The 14,423-nt window shown below is 39.5% G+C and overlaps 1 protein-coding gene across 3 annotated transcripts in view; it reads left to right on the top strand.

Moving 5' to 3' along the window:
• The window catches only part of ccn4a (cellular communication network factor 4a), a 33,475-nt gene that overhangs the window by 14,848 nt on the left and 4,204 nt on the right, over positions 1-14,423 (top strand). The window contains exons 1-2 of one of the 3 annotated variants that reach the window (XM_069176054.1): positions 11,640-12,112; positions 12,977-13,081. The exons of 1 other annotated variant lie outside the window; for it this stretch is intronic. Coding sequence is in view for 1 of the 2 variants with exons in the window: in XM_069176053.1 (XP_069032154.1) it covers positions 12,044-12,112 (69 nt within the window). In the remaining variant the exon portion in view is untranslated. Of the gene's footprint in view, positions 1-11,639; positions 12,113-12,976; positions 13,082-14,423 lie in introns of those variants that run through there. One more of the 3 variants, XM_069176053.1, reaches the window with a different exon arrangement.

Here is a 14,423-nt window from a genome sequence, read left to right as displayed (position 1 = left end):
ATTGTCTTTGTCTAAAATTGGATCAGGCAGGTGTTTATTTGGAAAATCATATGATATTGTATTGGCTTGTGCAGTTAATAAAACAAATGATAAATTAAATCATAAGTGGGCATTGAGCTTACACACATTATTACCATTACAATTACTGTTATTACAACTTTATCCTTGTACCATGTCATTGGAGAATACCAAAAAGTACCAAACATCTTTATTAAGAAACTACACATAGAGGAGGTGCAGCAGATGTTTGGAGGTATTCCCCCGGCTGTAAAGGTGATATTTTGCTGCCAGGAACTTTTCTCACGTGGATAATTGTTGAAAAGTTCCTGAATGATTGATGTCTCAGTGCCAGTTCATAACACATGTTGGGGAAGTTGTGTGCTTCAGCTTTGAAGATGGTAGATGATTTGCAACCACTCTTTCTGGGCAACACAGTCTTTCTCCAACTCTCGTAAAGACTACAACTGTCTGTGGCTGACATTGGCCACAGTTGCCAGAGGCTACAGTGTTGGAGTCTGGATGTGTTTGAACATTTCAAGGCAAAGTGACTTCCACGCCCTCCGTCTAAAATTACAAAATTACTAACTGCAAGGAATTCCCATCATGATTTATTTGTAATCATCTAAATCAAGATATATTCATGCGGTATGAGCCACTCTGGTAGGCACTGGAAGCAAGATGTGAGTGTTTTTATAATGAATCTCTCCACAGTTCTTCTTTTCTTTAAAACAATACACATTCCACATGCTCGGACATGAGGAGTTAGTTCTTATGTGGTTGTTGTGTTCTCTCACTGTAATAAGCAGTATCTAAATTCAGAAGCAAGGCTGACCCCACCGGACTCAAAACCACAGGATTGACAGGAACGGGTGTGTGTTGCTTATACATGCATCTGAATGTATCTGCAGCTTTTTTAGCCACAGTTTTATCCACAGACTTTATAGGTTTAAACACTTGGAGCCAAAAATACTTGCGCAAAGAAGCCTAAAATCCTGCAGCAGTTAGCCTGTAATCATTAATGTAACGTGGTCACTGCATGTGGGTCATTCAGGCATCTGGAGCATCTTATCCAAGAATCCATCTGCACAAGTAATCAGCCCTCCCTGCTTCTCACATCCATTAATGCATTCCTCTGAGCTTTCATAAATATTCCTTGGAATAATCCTGTGATGAGTTTTATTTGTATTTGCTTATTTCGAGATTTAAAATAACTGTAATGACAGACTTCTATCCCAGGGCCCACTTCAACAGAATCATTTTGGTGATTTTATTGGTAACATAATTGGATGAAATTACATTAAGAAATCTGAGTCGCTCTTTGCAAACCTCTGCATCATTATCGCAGAGCTTGTGATGAGGGAGAGCACAGAGCTGCAAAATAGTCCTCAGTTTAATCTTTCCTGGCAGTGAAGCACAACCAGAGTTCCTCAGTGAATCAACAACAACAGCAACTTTTAGACCTGAAAATGTTTTCCAGCCCTGAAACATTAATTCGCGTCTGCTACAATAAATTAAACCTGACTTAATGGCTTCGGAAAGTATTAGTCATGAGAATTACATCACTGACATCTCTGTGAACTGCCATTAAAAGTGCAGCCACATTAAGAGAAGGCACTTAAAAGAACTATGGATAGACCCTCTTGGCCAAATAACTAACATGAGGATAAACTTTTGTAATGAAAAACACAATAGCTTCCTCTGTGATGCCACTTTATCTCATCCATGTACTGGTCTGAAATTAAATAATACAACCAATAATTCATGGTCAGCAATATCGTTTTAATGTATTTGTAATTGATAATTAATACATACAGAAATTGTCATTGTTTGCGGTGGAGCATGCCATTTCCTCATTGGATTAAATCATCTTCACATAAATAAGGGACTCACAGTGTGTGCGCATGCCTGCTATCCAGTGCTACTAATTTTGTCTCATCAATATTAGCTCTTACTCTCATTATCAGAGCTGCATTCATCTACTGCTAATGCAAACCCAGCACTTCTTACTGCTGCTGCTTCACTTGAGATGCATTCAACTGGTTTGTTTGGCTGTGACGGATAAACCTTTACTTTTCTGTTGTATTAATGACAAAGTAAACGCTCAGCAAGTGTGTACTGTTGTGTGAAACTGCACTTGCTATGAATTCTTAAGTATCAAAACTTTAAGAATAGATAGCAAACACCACCACTGGTGTAAATGTCGGAGAGATACACTTTTAGGTATTCAGATTCTTAATCTCAAGCACGGATCCAAAACACAGTGATTTCATGTTTACCGTAATAAAACTCAATAGCACGTTTTGTTAGTCACCCGATGCCTTTCCATTCAGACTCCACAGCTACGTATAAATTTGTCTCTAGTCTTAACTTACTCCAGAGCCCCTGAAGACTTACCTCCAGCTGTTTTTACTGGCTGAGCAGTTTTCCTCCCATGTCAAGTATACTGACTTTGATATGTGAAATCTGTCCAGTGCCCCTTTAATTCTCAGTAAGGTTACCTGCGGTTACTCTAGGACAGTTTGACATCACGCATACAAGTGTGAGGTGCATTCTCACACAAATTATGCCATTAAACTAAGTAGTCCCTTTGCAGTCTAATCCCCAAAGATGTGCTCAGCAGAGAGTGAAAGTGTTTCTCATTTTTGAGCGTCATTCAAGCTCTGTAATCAGCGACTCCATGAGGGCCACCTGTGTACTCTGGCAGCCCCACCCTCCACCGTGACATGCACCCTTGCACACGCAGGCATCAAAGATAATGCCAGCCTGCACATCCAAGACAGGGTAACTATCGGTTGCCTTGCCAGCCAGCTCCGTCAAGCCCATAATGAGAGTCTGCATCGGCGGACTCACTCGGTCCCTTCAACAATCCAGATGGGAGTCAACCGTTTATCACTGCGTCATCATCTGTTGCCCACTTATTACAGGGCAGCGAGCTGTTTTCATGATGTTTTCGCTGTGCACCTGTGAAAGTACTTCCACCCACCTAAAAACAAATACAGGCACACTGCTGTTTTTAAGACATGTAAATCCTAGAAAAGGCCCAAAGCCAGATCTGATAAAGACTTTAATGCTATAGTCAACTTTGGTGTAAGCAGCTGTTTGCTAACTGGAAACATGTAATGAGTGATGTATAACTGTGAGGAATGTATAATTCACAGTCCTGAGCAGATTGGGTCATGTAGGTATCATGTTTCTTGACTATCTTGACAGATGGGTTCATTTTCTGGGGTGCTGTTTTTCATTTAGTTCACTTAAATCTTAGTTATTGACATCCAATAATCCTATTTGCCAGTATGGTTTAAAGTAGGAATGCGACTGAGCACAAACACGCTGACTCATTTCAGGGATATCAGGTAACCAGTGACAAGCTGATGATTGTGCTCTCTCAGCAAGTGTTACATAATAAAGGAAACCCTCAAAATGTATTTTTCCGTGGGCTGGTTTTCCAAATCACTCAGGTCCTGCTAGCACTCCATACAGATTATTTGCGTCATTGCTTTTCTGAGAAACAATCCTCAGTGGAATGGTGAAAATGTATTGCCAGCCATTCTTAAATTCATGGTCCATTTACTGTGTAGTCATGGCTGTCTAAACTGTGACCTTACTAGAATATAGGTCGTGTCACAGATTCGGGATGTTGGTGGAGAAAAGCTCTGACATCACACATGTGTTTGACGTGAGACAGAACAGATTGAAATGCAGTGTGCAACACATACAGCAGACTCAAAGAGCTTCTATGTGTGAAAGGAATCTCCTTTTTAAGAATATACTTAAGCCGTATGAGGCATAACTGAACAGTAAAAGTTATTTAATGTGAAACTCTACAACTTCAAAGAGAAAAAAATAACCCAGTCCTCCTCTTGAAAAGGAAAAGTTGAATTCATAAAACACATCCTTGTTCAGTTCAATACAGTCTAGGGTTTTTGCTATAGTACAGACTTACTTGGTCTGGTTTGACTTGTAGTTTGTGGTGGCCTTTGTTAGCCAACCTTTAAAAAAAAATGCTATGTAACAGATTACTGTTAATCGCTGACTTTGAGTTTCTTTACTCTTGCAACTGTTGCACTATTTTTGTACCATTTCTGAGAGGCCTGTAATTGGTACTTGTGGCTGCAACTCAGCAAAAGATTCACAGGATAGCATTAGTTTTCTGAGTTTACCTTGAAAGACCATTTTTTTGCTGTCTGAACATGTCTCAACATACAGTACGTTCTTTTTTTTAATGCAGCAGTATTGAAGCTCACACTGCACTTTATTATGAGCACTGATGCTTTCCTCTGAATGACCTCTGCTTGTCTGTGCTGACACTCAAAACATTCGAAAAAAAAAATGGATGGTTGTGCATTTCGTGTATTCCCTGAAAAACCCCAAGATTCATAGTTTTGCAGTCAATCTAACTAAATATAATGAAACAAAACAGCATTCCATTTGATGTATTTTTGGGAGGGTACAAATTATTTGTGGTGCTCATTGTCACTGTCACTGAATACATGTAACATGATTCCTGTCATTTCTGTCATTCCTGGCATTCCTGCCTGATGTTTTTAACTTTAGAATTTACTTTGTCATCAGTGTGCAAGGTATCAAGTCAGTAATGAACGGTGCTCACGTTCCTTCATCAGAGTCCAAGAGAAGAATTTTACGTAGCTATTTCTGCTATTTAAAAGTAATTGTATTTCATTTGTTTTTTTTGTATTTGTCTTCAACTTTAGACTTGCCCTTTTTACTCAAGTGGTTTATTTGATTTTCAGGATGACACATCAAAAAGTAATTCAAAGCTATCTTATTTGTAAGATAAAACTGATAAACTCTGAGGTACTGTCAATAGTAGAGACATTGTCCATGACTGGAGTCATTTGTAATGATAAAACAAAAACACTTGAGGCCGTAATTCAACTGTCAGCAGCCACATGCGTTGTGGAGAATCTGACCCCGGGGTCACAACTATATTTACGGACTTTGTTTCTAGCTTTCATGTGCTGTGTCGTAGTATATTTCATGGTTGAATGCAGACATCGCTGAGGAGACATCCACTGTGTGCAGATTGTATTTCACCCTGTGTAATTGTCCTCTATTTTTTCCCATTACCAACTTTACAGAGCAGGACAACTAAACCCACACAGAGCTGTGCTCGATTTTTAATCCCGTCTGGCTTCACTTCAGTTTGAGAAAATACGTTCAGCCACGATGTCTCCAAGATCCCCCTAAACCTTTTACATTTTTCAACTGATGGACCAGATAAGGGTGCCTGTACTCTGCCTCTGATTCTAATCTTTTTATCCATTTCCTTTTGCTATTGATGGCACATTTGATTCTCACAACCTTTCAAAACTTAGACCTTCAACTTAAAATGTGCTGTCACATTTCAATGATACAATGGCTTCCCGTCTAAGTCCATTCAAACGTGGGTTATTTGGGGAATTTGTGATTCGCAGCCATCGACTTGATAGTATTGACTGATTCCATGACTGTTGAGGGGATGCTTTGCTCATGTACGAGATCTGGCATTAAGGCCTGAGAAATCCTCAGAGTCATTTAGCCCCATCAATCATTTAGATACGCACAGGATCTAGAGGGATTGTGATAAATAGTTGGTGAAAAGTCCCAGCAGAACTCTGATCGTTGTGCCGTGTACCCATCTGTGACTTAGATTGCACTTTGAGTCAGTTCTTGGCTGCAAATGAAAGCTCTTCACAATCACACATGCTGAGGTCAGCCATTTAGAGACAGAGGGCAGAGGACAAACTGTGGCATATTTATGTTTTTTTTAAAACAATGTCGCCACAGAGCTAAAAGGAACTCAAGCCGGTGTTTGGTTTGAATTACAACCAAACACATACTGAGCTGAAATGTATACACCTCACTGGGCTGCTTATTGTTGACCTACACACAGATGCCCTAAAAGGCAGCGTTTGTTAAAAGCCATGATCTCGAGAGCACCTGGGATCTTGCAGCATCCTTAATCCCTCGCTTTGACTGCATGTCACCTCTCGCCTGCTAAAAGCCCAACAAATGAACAAAAGCTGCAAAAAGCTGGGTGAGGGTGTATTGTCATGAGTTTACGAGATGGATGCAATGTGAAACTTAGCTTGCGAACGGCTTCAGACAGACACACACAGACATTCATTTGCACATACATGCAAAGGAATACTGTATAATGCTTATAGGCTGGTAAAGTACCAGCATGGACAATACATAAACAGAAGACATGTCTGGGCCCAGACTTCAGTCAAGTGACAAGGCTGATGTGATGTGTGGAATTTCAGCTTAAATTACCTGTGTTCACACCGATGTTGAATTTTCAATAACATGAAGCTTTGTACAGCACTGAAATATTCCTGTTGGCCAATCACATTTTATTTCTCTCCCTTTCATTTTTCAGGTTTTATTTGTTCATAATCAAGAAAAAAATACCCAAAAGTTCAAGTTTTTTTAGTTAAAAAGTTAAAGCTGAACCAAACCAAAAGCTAAAAGACAAGAAAACAACAATTTTAATTTTAAAATATGTCTTGGACTTCAGAATGGGCCCTTAAATTTCGTATTGCTGTTAAGATCAATGCTGTCTTAATTGATCTGTTGGGTATGAAAAAAAAATCATACTATAGCATGTCGTCCAAATTATGAAAAACAGTCGTCCAACAGTCGTCCAAAAACAACAAAAAAGTATGTCGTCCAAAATTAGAAAAAATGTCATGTTGTCCAAATTATGAAAAAAAAAAAATCATAATATAGCATGTTGTCCAAATTGTGACAAAATAGTCATACTACAGCATGTTGTCCAAATTATGAAAAAAAAGTCATACTATAGCATGTTGTCCAAATTATGACAAAATAGTCACACTACTATGTCCAAATTATGATTAAAAAAAAAAGTCATACTAAAGTATGTCCAAATTATGATTTAAAAAAAGTCATACTAAGGTATGTCATCCAAATTATGACAAAAAAGTCGTCCAAAATATGATAAAAATTTTTTTTTAAAAAGTCATAAAATCAAAAGTTTAAATAGTGGACTTTAAATGGCATTATTTTGAGCATGGTTGCTATGAGCTGTACATGTCTTTACTTGGCCAACAATGCCACAGGTCAATAGTCATCAATTACTCTGTATTACATGGTAAACAGTACTCACTAATGCAACCATCAAGAGAGACTGCTGACTATTAAACTGCACTAAGTTCATGTGGGACTCTTGTATCTGTTCAGCCAGCAGATGTTTTCCTCAGTCCAGGAGACTCAGACCACAGCTATATAAAGACAGTATAATTACTGGACCAGTCTGAGCACAGCCTGCCATGCCCTTTCTCTGTCACACACACACACACACACACACACACACACACACACACACACACACACACACACACACACACACACACACACACACACACACAAACAAGCCACTCCTATAGTTTATGCAGGGCCACATATAGCTCACAAAGTTCATGTCTGTCAAGTTTATAGGAATAGTTTGAGGATTTGGGAAACACACAAATTAGCTTTTTTTGCTGAGATTTTAATGATGAGAATTTCACCATGCTTGCGACTGTAAACTACATATGAAGCTCACACCAGCAGGCAGTTACTGTAGGTTAGTGGAGCCCACATCATTTTCAGTTTATGCAAAGCCAAGCTAACTGCCTGTCTGTGGGAGCTTTATATCCCACAGACATCAAAACAGTTTCCCAAAATGTTGGACTGTTCCTTTAAAATGCATGGTTATAGTTACTGCCTGATTTGAGCATTTTTTTTTTTGCTGTAAGTTTTGTTTGAATTGTTCTTTTTTAATTTATAAGTTACTCTAATCATTGCAAACTTTCATTTTAGTGGTAATACTGGGTTTATGTTTTTAACGAGGATTTGTTTTTCTGGTTTTGAGCTGCTGTATTTCAGGCTGTGGAGGAAACATACTCTTCTGTTTCCAGCAGTTCACAATCTATTACGAGTCTGCTAGCTGCGAAGGAGTGATGTGATATTCCGAAAATGTTCCCACACTAGTAGTGTGCTACGAAGGAGCTTTTTTTTTTTTTATGCATCACCTCACCAGTTTTTGGTCGCCTCTAGGTGTTGTAAACTCATTCTCCCATTCTAAGGAGGATTACCGACTCCATCTTGACTTTGAAGCTCTAAGATTTCCAAAACACGGTTTTGACTTCAAGGCTTCTCTGTGAGTTGAGGGGATTTTAATGAGGGGATTTTCAGTTTGACCGCCTATGCAGGACTCGAGTCATAGATGGTCAGCTCCTGTAATCAGGCCATCTGTCACACTGTTTATACCTGGTGATTCACTGTCTACATCCCTCCCATGGGATAGATACTGCACAACACTGAGGGGGTGATGTATTTTATTCTGGCACCCATACAGGGTTGTTGAGCACTCTGGGGTTCACATACTAATATACGGTACACAGTGGGTCAGCGAATAGCAAGGTTGACCTTGACCTTTTGTGTGCCCAGATTGCATGTCTCAACCCAGGCTTTCAGTATATGCAAATCAAATGGAGACATAGCTAACCCCTGAAATGAATAAATGAGCAACAGAAACGTGTCTGCATTTGTAATGCACGCTGGGGTGAAGGGAATAATTTCAAATTTTTGGCAATTCGTTCATTTATTTTCACGGTAAATACTATATGACCAATGGGCAGTTAGCATAGCTTAGCATGACTGTAAACACAGGGAAACGGTCACAAAGTATACTTACCAGTACTTTTAAAGGAGACTAATTAACATGTTATATTTTGTTTACTATATTTGGTGACGAGACTGCACTGCTAGTGCATAACAAATTGTTGTAGTCACAGTGACCTCACGTCTGTACGATCGTTATGAATGTGATGACATTTTATATCTAAAGGGTTAAAGGTCAACTTCCCTCTGACATCATCATTTTCTGCAGAAACACTTTTCTTTTTCAACACCTAAACTCAGGAACCGAAGGGCAGATTAGGACCATATTCTACATTTGGTCGGATACTCAATTGGTGACACTAATCTTGGTTGTCCACCTTGATATGCAGCAACATTTGTATTTGAAGCATTGTCTACTGTCTGTCAGCTGTATTGACTAAGCATGTATGTCGATGTAAAGATTCCTTCAAAGGCTTCATTATAGTATTCATTATAGTCTTTTCTATATTAAGTTAATCTAATCACTGCTAGACTAATTTAGTGGACAGATACGGTGTCAATTTTCTCCTCCAATTCCCTAAACTAAGAAGCATATTTTATACGTCAAACTACTGGTCAACAAACAAATGTATACAAGCAGGTTTGTCCTGTTTTTGCATCATAAATGTGAAAGCAAAATAAATGTAAAGGTCATTATTCTCTAAATATCTGAGTTCTTTGTTTCTGCCCTCACTTAAACATCCACTTTAAACTTCAACTGAATCATTAAACACCCTGAATTCAAGTCAGCTGACAAACTGAGCCTCATATCCACTTCATGTGAGAGCAGAGCGATAGTCGGATCAGACCTGGCTTTCATTATGATATATTTTTGTTAAATGCAGCAAAATAATGAAAAGAAGACCACAGATGATTTGGCACAGACCAATGGTTTGACTGAAGTCACCCACAGTGATGATGCATACTGAAGGTCTGTGTAAAGCTCTGCAGTTAATACTGCTATCATATCAGAGTGGAAAATCATGCAGACATGAGACACGAGAGGCTGGATGATCTGCGGTTTGAAACTTTTCTGTCTCTGTTTCAGTGGAGGATGGCAGGGCTCGTGGTGTGTGAGAGAGCCAGTTTGTGACTGACAAGTGTTGAAAAGCAAGAGGATTAAAGGCAGAAGGAAAGAGACAGCCTGATTAAGTGAATAATGCACTGTAAATCACAAAGATTTCTAAATAATCTTCGTAAATGAGGGATGAAAGAACTTCTTCTCAAGGTTTGCGGCTGTCTCAAAATTACTGTCACCGATCATGAATGTTTGTCTGTTTTTAGTTTGTTCCTCATTTTAGTCACTTATAGATCGCAACTTTTATAAATAAGCTCTTACCATTTTCAGCTTGTATTTTAACAAGCTTTCACTTAAAGATAAAGCAACAGAGGCACAGATTTAGAAGGGTTTTGGTGTATTTGGTCTTTAATCATATTACCTTGTGTAACTGAAACAAGGCTGATAATGTTTATGTACATTGGGTATTCATTCACAAAATTAAAGGACTAACAACACTGCTCCTATGAACATTTCTTTAAAAGAATGTAATGTTTTGAACCAAAACTGGCTCTTTGGGGGCGAATCAAACACTCTCAAGTGAACAAATGAAGAAATTGTCCTCTTTCTGCAACTGGATAAAACATTTCGGCCTGAGTCAATATAATGCTGTTGTGGTTACATTTTCAAAAACACGGCTTTTTGAGGCCATTCTAATTAATGTCGGAATTTTTTTCAGATGGACTGCCAGAAAACCAATAAGAAAGAGGGACTTTAGCTAACAACACCAAAATGACGAGTGGAAAAAATGTTTGATGGGAGTCTTTGGAGCCTCTGGCTTTTTAGAGCCAACCCCCAGCGGCCCTCGGTGGTATTGCATTGTATGGCTATTCTGCGTGACAGAAACAAGAGCATTATTGACAATATGTCAAAAAAAAAAAAAAAAAAAAAAAAAAAAAGACTAACTAAGTCAAAAAAAAAAAGAAAAGAAACCTGAGAGCTTAGAACAGGTAAAGCATTTTTTTTTTTAAATGCCAATGAACTGAACTGGAGGTGGATGGAAGTGGACTGGAGTAGGAGAAAGGAGAGGGAGGGGGAGAAAGGAGGAGGAGCAGGGCTTAACAAATATGGAAAAGTAAAGAGTGGGAGAAATTGAGCTCGAGAGAAAGAAAGCAACCGGGAGAAAGAGAGAGAGAGAGAGAGAGAGTGGGCGCATTGTGCTGTGGAGGGGTTGGGTCATCTCGGTCAGAGCAGAGAGGGAAGCGCTGCTCAGATCAGCTCAGAAGCTGACAGCTCAGTGACAGGGATTAGAGGACTGCCTGTAAATAATAGGGGTTCAGACCTGGGGCACCTTGGTCATTGACAAAGTGCTCATTTCTCATCCATCCCTCTTTCTCTATCTCTCTCTGTTGCCTCCGGGGGCAAACTCTCTCAGGCTTTTGGTCATTCTGAGTGATCTTTTCATCAACAGACCAGTAGCAATGTGTTACAGCGAGAAATAAGACATTTTCCACGTGGTTGAACAGCATTGTAAAATGGAGCTTTTTTTTTAGTCCTCATCTGTAACATCTCAAAGTGAAACAGTCAAATTTCCAGGAAACTGGAAGGAAAGCAAAGTAGCAGACTCCTCAATAGATGACATCATTGATTTAGAGTGAACATCTGGGGGCCAGACACAGTGAGAGCCTGAAAATACACACAGTAGGTAAGAGGTAGGAAACCCGTGTAGTGGATCTATTCAAATACTGTTAAAAGCGCCGCAGTTCAGATAGCTTTATTTTCTTGGAACCTATAGCTGGGCCATTAAAGGTAGAGGTGTTAAAGTGGGATGAAAATGGGCTGAGATCAGCGATTCTTTAGGGCTTGATTAGAAAATAACAATCCCAAATTAGCAACATTAAAGGGAAAAAAAAAAAATAAAAAAAATAAAAACATTCAAATGATTGCAATTTAGCACAGTAAATATGACACAATGAGCAAAGTCAAGAGCAAATAAACCAAATGCAAAAAAAAAAAAATGAGCAGGATCATAAGTCCACAATGAAAGAGATGTGTGATCTAAATGACAGTGAGTAACAGTAACAGTGTCAGAGAGTCCTTGCAGAGTATCTTTCAGACACGCCCAAACCACCAGCGCTCCTAAGAGGAGGCTCGGGTGAAAGTGGAGCGGAGGGAAAGAAAGGGAAACTGCCAGAAGTATGCGGGACTCGTCCTTTCAGACCTTACGTCAGCCGGGACTCTTTAACAGGCCGTCAGAGCAGGTCCGGACGCAGACAGAGGCGCGCAGAGATGTCATCGACGGGACGAGGATGTAGCACACCTGGGGAGAGCGGCGTGTCGCGCGTTTAATCACGGAAATCATTCTGGATTCAATGCATGTGCAGCTCCGCATCAGTGATGAGTTGGCTCCTGTTGTGGATTCTAACAGCAGCCGGGATTCAACAGGTGGGACGGAGGAGGCATTTCTCAAATATGTTTTTTTTTTTGTTTTTTTTTTTAAATGCGCAAGCTGCATATTTCACTCGGTTTTAGGATGCGGGAGACTTGTCAGTTATATTAATATAGGCTAATTATGAAAATGTGCATCTCTGCAATTTGAAAGCGTCACTGTTTCTAGTTACATCATGAGAAGCTACGTAGCTTCTTATGGGGACTTGCAGTCTGTTTTTAGAACCTCAGTAGCTTTTAGTGACGGCTTAGGTTTTTTTTTTTTAAAAATTATTAGGTTTTTGTTTTTATGATAACAGACTTTCTAGCATATTTTCCTGTGTTATTTATGTTGTTGTTTTTTTTCTTCCTTTTTGTGCATTCTTCCACAAATTATTCCCACACGGTCATCTTGTGATCCCCTCAAAAATGTTAACGTTTTCTTGGCGTTTGACAGAATAGACCAGGCCACAATCATTTGAATAGACTAACTGTCCTGAATATAGCCTTTAAATTGATATCTCGGAAGACAAGTCATTATCGTCCTCAATCATTTTGGGGTGAATCTGGCAGTGTGTGATGCTGGCTGTTGTCATCCTGCAGGTTCACTTTCCACCGTTTGCTATATTTTAGTGCCACCTTGCGGTTATTTAGAGAACAGCTTTTCCAATGGCTTTATGTGTCACTCATGATCTGTATTTCCGTTGCAATCATTTGAGGGGGGGGGGGGGCTGGAGCCTATCCCAGCTCACCTTGGGCAAAGAGGTCGCCAGTCCATCACAGGGCCAACACGTAGCGACAGACGGAAACAAACACCATTCACACCTAAGGGCAATTTGTAGAACCACCAATTAAACTGATGTGCATGTTTTTGGATGGTAGGAGGAAGCCAGAGTACCCGGAGAGAACCCACGCAGGCAGAGGGAGAACTTGCAAACTCCGCACAGAAAGGCCCGGGCCTGGATTTGAACCCAGAACCTTTTCACTGTGAGGCGATGATGCTAACTACTTGTGTAAATCATAAAGCCTAAATCTGAACATTTCGAGACCACTAGATAATTTTTTTGTCTTGCTCGGTTTTCTTAAACGTTTCTCTGATTAATGTAGTGCTCAGTTACTTTCACCTTTTCCTGACACAAACGCACACAAGGAAAAATATCTTAAATAAAAGTAATGCAAATATAGATGATATTAAGGTGGATGATTACATTAAAGCCGAGCCCAAGCTTTCATAATTAACTGAAGAAACACCCACTTTCTCTGATCCCCATTCTTGGTGAGAGCTCTGTTTGTTTCTTTTTTTTCCCTCTGTAAAATTAGCCTGATGGCTGGAGGCTAAATTAACTCCTCTGAGAATGGCTTAGTGGCACAGCGGCGATTAAAACTAATTTATCTGCATTAGCTTTCAAGGCCATACAGAGTAGTTATTAATATGGCCATAATTCCACTGAAGGGCTGAGAACAAGCTCTGAAAAATGACACAGGCTACGCCATGTTTAAGATGATTAAGCATGTTTTCTCATTAATTGCGGCTTAAGTGTGTATGCTTGTCTTTTATGGATGGGCAGCTCCTTACTGCTGTTCTAAGCATATGGCTCATGTTATGATTTATGACTATACGGGCAGTATGTGACCTCCAGTCAAATGTTTCACTTCTTGGTAGTTATGATGGACATGGTGTCTGCTACAGCTGCAATCTTAGTCATAAAGATCCTTCATTATGCTATTACTACAAAACTGACCTGTAGTGTAACACCCTGTTCTCAAAACAAAAATAATTAAATTTAGACTCACAAGTGTGCCATTTGTTGTTGAAAAATAAATTGTAAACCAGAAACACAAGTTTCCTGGGCTGAAACTCGTGCATCCACCGTCTAAAACTAAATCTCTGAGCACTGGGCCGTTAATGTTCCTCGTGTGGCCTGTTACCCTGAGAACATCTGCTTTTAAGAGCTGCAAAGGTCTTTACTGTGTGATCTTGGCTACACAGAGCAGCTTGTAAGAGTCAAAACACACTGATGGGGAGAAATTAAGTTTCATTGGCAGGATTTTCTAAGTGTTCAGCACAGTTACAGATATTAAACGTGGTGATGGGACACCAGTGTTAAGTACGTACAAAACTAGTCCCTGACATTGATTTAATAAGATTATCTCCTCCATGTGTTTAACTCATTTTTATAGTCTTATCTAATTCATGGCACAGCATGACCACATGTTAGCCTTAATGCAGGCAGTGAAGCAGAAGTGTACTATAAATAAGGGATTTTAGACCTTTCAGATCAATTACTTACTCAGACAAGGTTACCAAAGAGGGCTGGATATGAAAGGA

Source organism: Embiotoca jacksoni, unplaced genomic scaffold (assembly GCF_022577435.1).
Source record: "Embiotoca jacksoni isolate LCO1_2020_lvr unplaced genomic scaffold, fEmbJac1.0.p SCAF_7, whole genome shotgun sequence".
NCBI classification, from domain to species: Eukaryota; Metazoa; Chordata; class Actinopteri; family Embiotocidae; genus Embiotoca; species Embiotoca jacksoni.
The sequence above is the reverse complement of the archived record's forward strand: the minus strand, read 5'-3'. Positions and strand labels throughout refer to the sequence as shown.